This window comes from Protobothrops mucrosquamatus, unplaced genomic scaffold, assembly GCF_001527695.2.
Source record: "Protobothrops mucrosquamatus isolate PMUCROS unplaced genomic scaffold, P.Mucros_1.0 scaffold3, whole genome shotgun sequence".
Taxonomy (NCBI): domain Eukaryota; kingdom Metazoa; phylum Chordata; class Lepidosauria; order Squamata; family Viperidae; genus Protobothrops; species Protobothrops mucrosquamatus.
The window spans coordinates 844,809-853,157 of NW_015386390.1; the positions used below are offsets into that span (position 1 = coordinate 844,809).

At 49.5% G+C, this 8,349-nt stretch overlaps 1 protein-coding gene across 1 annotated transcript in view; it reads left to right on the top strand.

Annotated features, from left to right (window-relative positions):
* The first annotated feature begins 5,524 nt into the window (after positions 1-5,524).
* The window catches only part of FGF5 (fibroblast growth factor 5), a 23,595-nt gene continuing 20,770 nt past the window's right edge, over positions 5,525-8,349 (top strand). The window contains exons 1-2 of the mRNA XM_015832354.1: positions 5,525-5,571; positions 5,748-6,100. Coding sequence (XP_015687840.1) covers positions 5,525-5,571; positions 5,748-6,100 — 400 coding nt within the window. The remainder of the gene's footprint in view (positions 5,572-5,747; positions 6,101-8,349) is intronic.

An 8,349-nucleotide genomic window follows, 5' to 3' on the forward strand; every position in this document is an offset into this window, starting at 1 on the left:
TCATTTAACAACTGTTGCAAGAAAGGTCGCAAAATGGGGCAAAATTCACTTCACGCATGTCCCCCTTAGCAACATAAATTTGGGGCTAAATTGTGGCTGTAATTTGAGGACTACCTGTGATTGACAATAATTGCTGTATTGCTAAGTTTAAGAGAAAGTCCCTTAGTTCTATTAACTGAAGTTCCAGCTCAAGCAGAAAAGAACTTGGACATTTTCATCCAACCGACAAAGAAAATAACCATCTGTTTGGGCTGTTTTCTTTTGCTAATTTTTTTTCCTGCACAGTTCCAGATAAGAAGACTTTTCGACAGTTCAGTTCTTCGTGGATTTTGTAGTTTTAAGCTCGCACTGTCATTTCGGTGGATGAAATTTTTGCTCAGAAAAACAAAAATGGTTTATTACGAGGACCCATTTGAAAACACAGATGGTTTGGCGCCAAAGGGGTTAAAATAGCATGAGAAGACACAGATGGCTCGGTGCAAAAATGTCAAGGAATGGGGAGATTGCAGATACTGTATTTGCCAAAGTATAAAAATGCTTGTTCTTGTATTTAAGACCTAAAAAAACGGTTTCCAAAACGGAGGGTAGAATTCTTTGAACAAATTGCTGCATCTCCGGAATATAGATTTGCTACATTCAATCCAAATCTGGGTCTCTCTCTGTGTGTGTGGGTGTGTGGGTGTGTCATTCAACTCCGGATGAAAATTCTTCAACAAAGAAGCTGATCAAAGATGTTCTACAGCAAAAGGTGTGTGAGACTCTAGAAAGAATGCAGAGAAGAGCAACAAAGATGATTAGGGGACTGGAGGCTAAAACATATGAAGAACGGTTGCTGGAATTGGGTATGTCTAGTTTAATGAAGAGAAGGACGAGGGGGGACATGATAGCAGTGTTCCAATATCTCAGGGGCTGCCACAAAGAAGAGAGAGTCAAGCTCTTCTCCAAAGCACCTGAAGGCAGGACAAGAAGCAACGGGTGGAAACTAATCAAGGAGAGAAGCAACCTAGAACTAAGGAGAAACTTCCTGACAGAACAATTAACCAGTGGAACAACCTGCCTCCAGAAGCGGTGAATGCTCCAACACTGGAAGTTTTTAAGAAGAGACTGGACAGCCATCTGTCAGAAATGGTGTAGGGCTTCCTGCCTGAGCAGGGGGTTGGACTAGATGACCTCCAAGGTCCCTTCCAACTTTTTTATTATTATTATTATTATTATTATTATTGTTGTTGTTGTTGTTGTTGTTGTTGTTGTTGTTTTGTTATAATTATAATTATAATTATAATTATAATTATAATTATAATTATAATTATAATTATAATTATTATTATTATTATTATTATTATTATTATTATTATTATTATTATTATTATTATTATTATTATTATTATTATATGGTCTGGAGTCTCTCAGTATATGCAGGTATAAATGATAGATGAAAGAAGTCGCCAAATATCAGTAAAATGAGGAGGGCTCCTTGCTGCTGGCTGATCTTAGTGGTTTTCTTGCAGACATTTCATTATCCAATTAAGTAACACCATCAGTGTTGGAAGGGAGTCGGGTTCTCTCTTTGTTTATATACAAGGGCTTTGCCAGGCTCCATTTATTTCTATCCTTGTAAACATTACTTCTTTATCTAACTTTAAATGTTACCTCCTTACAGCTAGCACTGATGATGTCACCTAGTTTGGGTCATGACTGAAATGTCTGCAAGAAAACAACCAAGCTCAGAGAGCACCAAGGAGCCTTCACGTCAAGCTACAAACATTCTCCTTTATTGTTTATTTAATGTTTATTTAATGATCAATTGTCCTTAAGAGAAAATAAATTGTATTTCATTGGAAGACATGCAGGTCGTCTTCAACTTACAATGTATTTTGAGTCCAGAATCAGACTTCTTAACTCATGCCAGTCCTTAAGCAGGTCACCAACGTGATCACACCTGCTTTTATGACTTTTTTTGGCAGTGGTCATTAAATGAATACTACAGTCATTAAGTGAATGCTGGAGTCATTAAGCAAATCCATTGTCCGCGATGAACTTTTTTTTTTTTTTGCCGGAAACTGTAAATTAAAGGCCAGTTTCTGGCAAAAAAACACATAAATTGTGGTCCTATGACTGTGGGATGCTGCAAACTGCCATAAATGCAGGCCACTTCCCAGGTCTTCCAAATGTGATAAGGTGACCTCAGTGTGGGTGTGTGGGTGTGTGAGAGAGAGATGGATAGGGATGGATGGATGGTTGGATGGATAGAAAGACAGATGATTAGATAGAACAGTGGTTCTCAACCTTTTTAATGCCGCGACCCCAACCGGTCGTAAGTCGAGGACTAAACCGGTCGTAAGTCGAGGACTAAACCGGTCGTAAGTCAAGGACTAAACCGGTCGTAAGTCGAGGACTACCCAACCGGTCGTAAGTCGAGGACTTTCCCTGCCCAGGAGCGCCGTGCATGCGTGGTTCTGCCCCCTGCGCTGGCCGAGGCGTAGCTGGCAAGCGGCAGAGACGGAGCAGGCCGACCACCAGCTGGCCCAGCCCAAGGGAGGTAAGGCACCCGCCGGAAAAGGGGAAAAAAATGGCGGACAAAAAAATGGCAGACAAAAAAAATGGCGGACAGCCTTGCTTGGCGACCCCCGTGAAATGGTCGATTGACCCCAAATGGGGTCCCGACCCACAGGTTGAGAACCACTGAGATAGAAGAATAGAGTAGAGTAGAGTAGAGTAGAGTAGAGTAGAGTAGAGTAGAGTAGAGTAGAGTAGAATAGAATATAGAAGAGAGTAGAGTAGAGTAGAGTAGAGTAGAACAGGAATAGAATAACAGAGTTGGAAGGGACCTTGGAGGTCATCTAGTCCAGCCCGCCGCCCCCCCCCCCAAGCAGGAAACCCTACACCATTTCTGACAGATGCAGTGCAGTCTCTTCTTGAAAGCTTCCAGTGATGAAGCTCCCACAACTTCTGAGAGAGAAAGAGAGAGAAGGACAGGGAGGGGAGGAGAGAGGGAGGGAGAGAGAGAGAAACTTCAAATCGCATTTCATAAACCACGATTTCCCTTGATGTCACCCACGAACGGTTCTGTGGCCAACAGGCCACAGTTAAAGCTAACCGTGACAGGCCAAAATGGAAACTTACCTTGCGGTTGTGTATGCGCAGTGTGTATAAAAACGGGGCCAGAAAATACTGTGAATGGCAGATAATTTAATTCCCCGAGGAACAACACCCTCCTAAGGTTTTTACAAGAAGTGGGCCAAGCAACTTCGGTCAGTTATGCATCCAGCCACCCTCACCCAGACAGCCAAAGGGGGCTTCTGGTCGGTGCTCGAGAGAGGAGACAGCCAAGGTCTCACGCACAGGGCTGGGGAAAGGGAGACTGGAGGCGGCGGCGGCGGCGGCGGCTGGCAATGCGAGGGAGCGGGCGCGCCTTTGGGTCTGGCATCATCGCCACGTCGGGTGAATAATTCATCGGCCAGGCGAGGCGTCCGCTGGAAGCGCGCAGGGCGCAGAACAAAGCAGCCCCCGAGCCTTTCCGACCTTGGGACGCGCTGCCCCCTTCCCTGCTACCCAGGCGCGTCTGGGGTTGACTACAACTCCCATCACCCGGCTTTGGGGCTGAAGACTGGGGCGATGGGACTTGTCGTCTAACCACCTCGGGAGTCTGGCGAGGTAAGGACGACTGGCGTCCCCAATACGGCGCTGCCAGCCATGTGCGCCCAGGTCTCAGTCCTTCCCACGCGCTCTGGCTACCTTCCCACGACACGTTTCCACTCGATTGGGTGACCAAGCTGCCCGGCGAACCCTGCAGCTCATCAGACGGGCAACGCCCGATGCCAGGAGAATATCTAACCCAGGTTAACTCTCGCCAAGCTAAAACGCGGGATGGAGTGTGGATCTTCCACGTTTTTCACCCAACCCAGAGCCACGGTGTGAAATGAGAGACACGGATTGTAGGTGCCACGAAAGACGACCAGCACTGCAACGCGCCTTAATTCACAGCGCTTTTAAGCTAAGGAAGGGGGGAAAAGCGCAGATGTCCCGAAGCTCAAACAGCTACACCACGTTTCCCGCACTTCAAACCCAGATCCTCTTTTTTTGGGTCATTTGCGGCGCTGGAAACTGAAAAATAATAATAATAATAACCCCGGGATGTAGCCAATTGAGCATGCGCAGAACGGTATCACAGTTAACCGGCTGGTGTCAGCTAGAAATAATCCAGGTTTATCCATTGGAGTCAGCGGAAGGCTCGCCCTTCCAGGCCTGGATGGATTTTCCACCTGGAACCGTTGCTCCAGCGAGACTTTCCAGGCTATAAAAGGATTCGTACTCTGGATAGTTTCGCTCTAAACTTTCGCCGCTGATGTTGCCTCTTTCCCGCCCGCCTTGGCTGCTTGGTTGATGCAGACCGAAACGGCCTCGCAACTTCAGGCTGCAACCTTGCACGCGCCCGCCTGGTACTCTGAACCCCATAATCCCCAGCCAACAAACCTGCCTTATGAGATAATGAAACACCGCTCCCGTCTCCCCCTCTTCCCCCCCCCCCCCCACGACAGGCCGTCTTGAGGATCGCGGCGCTGGTTGCTTTGTTAGATCTACTTTTGTGTGCAGCCCGATCCGAATCTTAAGATAGGCAATCGGGACTGGGAATGTAGAAACCCAGGGATTATAAATGCGACCCAGGTTTCTTTTCCTTGTGGAAACCCCGCCGCCGAGCCTCGAGGTTTCGTTGTCATCGCGACTAAGGGCTACTGGGACAGGTCCCTTCTTAACCCTTCCACTGAATTCTCTCTCTTCTCCACCGCACCTTATAAAACCCTTCCGCGCCAGTATGTTTCTCAACTTTGGCAGCTTGAAGATGCGTGGATTTCAACTCCCAGAATTCCCCAGCCATTGAAAGTCCACGCGTCTTCAAGTTGAGGAACTTGGGCAACCGTCAAATCATGAAGGGGGGGGGGGGTTCCGCGGGACACTAGTGTGTAAGTCACCTTCAATCCACTCCTCCTTTTGGAGGAAGCGCAAGATGGAGAGGTGGGGACCGAACCGCGCTTCCGTCAAGCCCTACTACCCCGCCTGCAGAGATTCTGGGGGAGCAGCCTGGCACCCGCCTCCACCCCTCGCTAAAAAGAGATCCCCGACTCCGTTCCCGGCTCCTCGTCTCTCTCTTCCTCCCAATTCGGGAACCTTGCCCGGCGGGGAGGCAAACCCAAACCCACCAGCTGGTGCGTAAAAGCGCGGCTGGTGCGTAAAAGTGCCGGCTTGCGCTCTCCACTGTGACCAGGGGTGACCCTCGCCTGCCCGGCGTCCTTCTTCGCCGTTTCCTCCTCCTCCTCCTCGGTGGTCCATGCGAGACGCGTCTCCACCTCCGCCCCCTCCTTCCACCCCCCCACCCCCCACTCCCACCCCGCCTCGGAAGGTCTGCCGAAGCGAGCCTCCTTTAGACTCCAGGCATGTCGAGAGAGCTGTGAGATCACCCGGGTTATAAATATCTCCGTGCCAGCGCCGCGCTCTCGGACCGCGCTCTCCCTCTCGCGGGCCGACTATGCCGCCTTCCCAGCGCGGCGGAGCGCACGGCCGGCCGCCCCGAAGGTGCAGCAGCGGCGGCGGCGGCGGGAGCAGCAGCGGCGGGAGCAGCAGCAGCAGCCGCCGCCGCTTCTCCTCCTCCTCCTCCTCCAAAATGCCAGGCGGGTCCCTCGGGCTGGAAGCATGAGCCTGCCTTTCTCCAGCTGCCACCACCACCTCCTCCTCCTCCTCCTCTTGCTTAGCCACTTGATCCTCCAGGCTCTGGCGCACCCGCGGCCCCCTCGGGCGCAATTTGGAGAGGCCGAGCACCACAACGGCGGCAGCAGCAGCAGCAGCAGCAATCTTGGAAATCGCCCCGCCGCTTCGTCTCTCTCCTCCTCTTCCTCTTCCTCCTCTTCCTCCTCCTTTCCCGCACCTTCCTCTTATTCCTCCCCCTCCGCCGGAGTGCAAAACGGCGGCGCGGAGATGAGCAGTTTTAAGTGGAGTCCCTCCGGACGTCGAACGGGCAGCCTCTACTGCAGGGTGGGCATCGGTTTCCACCTCCAGATCCACCCGGATGGGCAGGTCAACGGCTCTCACCAAGACAGCCTCTTAAGTAAGTGCGTGGGCGCCTCTCCTCCCCTCGCTTGGGCGAAGTCTGGGGTCAGCCCGGTCGCTTAAGTTCTGCATTTCGGGGGGGGGGGGAAGGGAAGGTGTGTGTTTGACTTTTGCCGTCCCCGCGCGCCCGAGCGCGCGCCTGGTTGCACGCCTGAGTTTCAAGTGCATCTTAAAAAAAATATTTAATTTATGTAATTTAAGACTGCCTTAGCTTGGCTCAGTCCCTGGGCGATTCCTCTCGGTTCTGCCTAGGTAATTTCTAGCTTTGAAGCGCCGCTGCGTGCGCTCCGCGAGTTAATGCAGGTGCTCAAAAAGCCTTTGGGATTTCGCTGCGGTTCAGTCAGTGGAAATCCTAAGCCCTGAGCGCTGAAATCTGGATGAGGGGTATTCTCTAAAACAGCAGTGGCTCCCAGCCTTTTTTATACCCCGCACACCCCGGGAACGCTTCTGATATATTCTCGCACCCCTTACAAAAGTTTGAAATAATGACAACGAATTATGCATATACACTGTAATCTTGAAAATCCAAGTTTTTGCACCTCCTGGAATATCATCTTGCACCCCTGGTTGGGAACCCCTGGTCTAAATAAAGGGTCTATAAACTGACAATGGAAGGTATACTTCTGAGCAAAGCATTAATAAATCAGATAAGCAGTCCATTACCGGAAAGTATTTCAATAATAATTTTGGGGGGGAAAGCTTACGATTGTGCTGTTTGTGCTTTCTTGAAATCTTGACTATTCCTTGTGTCTTCAGGGCATCGGTCTCCTATTAAGGAGGTCTAGACCAGATCCTATTCAGTTTAAACAGACAGAATTTTACCCAGGTAGAGAAAACATTACAGCATATAGGCTGTTATTTCATTGACCTGCTTGGAAGCAAGACACCCCCCCCTGAAGTCAGGGGGATGTCGGTGTAACTATGGGAGAAATGTGTCCCTTGTGACTACAAAAACCATCACAGAATCCAATGCAAACATCTGGAAGAATGCAGTGCGGGTTAGTCCTCCATGTACGATGGCAAGTGAGCCCAAAATTGGTGTGGCTAAGTGAGGCAGTTAAGTCAGCTTGCCCCATTTTACAACTTCTTTTTGCCATAGTTAAGTGAATCACTGCAGTTGTTAAGTTAGTGACACGGTTGTTAAGTGAATCTGGCATTCCCCGTTGACTTTGCTCGTCAGCCGTTTGCAAAAGATGATGAAATAACCCCAGGACACTGCAACCGTCATAAGTACATGCCAGTTGCCAAGTGTCTGAATTTTGATCACGTGACTGTGGGGATGCTGCAACGGGTCGTGTGAAAAACGGTCCTAAGTCCCCTTTTTTTAGTGACTTTGAACGGTCACTAAATGAATAGTCGTAAGTTAAGGACGAAGCATTGAGAGGGGTCCTAATGCAAATAATGCATGGTGCAAATGAAGGGGAATAAGTGAAAGGCATCCCTCTAGAGCAGGGGTCCCCCATCCCCAGTCCATGGACCAGTACCAGTCCGTGGCATGCCAGCAATTGGTCCGCACAAACAAGCAAAGCCCCATCTGTGGGATGCAGGCAGCACACAAAAGCACGCATCCTCCGGGTCCGTGGAAAAACCTCTCTCCATGGAACCGGTCCCTGGTGCCCAAAAGATTGGGGGCCTCTACTCTAGAGTACGATTCGCCAGGCACATTTGATATATTTTGCAACGTCATATGTTTTTCCTGAACTGTACCACTTCAGGCAGCAGCTGGGAAGTTTGTCTCCCATCCCAAATGTTTGGCATATTGAAATGATACCCTCCCTCTATGAGGGAACAATTAAATGATAATCTTCACTTCTATTGCCCATCGAAGCATTCTGGCAGTTATAATCTGGGCATATCTAGAAGACAATCTGGTGAAGCGTGAGAGCATAGTGTTGAAGATGCTTGCCTCCCCTTTGGAAGGCTGAGAGTTCAGTCCTAATGAGCAGCAGATATTTCTCTCTCTCAGGGAGCAAAGAAAAAAAAAATCTGCTGCGAACCCCACATAGGCATCAGGAAGGGCATCCGGCCGATAAATGTTCAGCTCCATTCAAGTCTCCCCGACTCTACCCCAAATTAAGGGATTACAGCGTCGTAAAAAGAAAAAAAAGGGGGTTGAGAATGGTTGGCTGGCATGGAAAATCAAGGCACCTCCGCCCTTGTTCCTCCTGCACCTGAACCAGAGTGGATGAAGAAACATAGGATGGGGAAAGGAAGGCACCTAAGAAAGACAATCTCTTGTGGCACTAA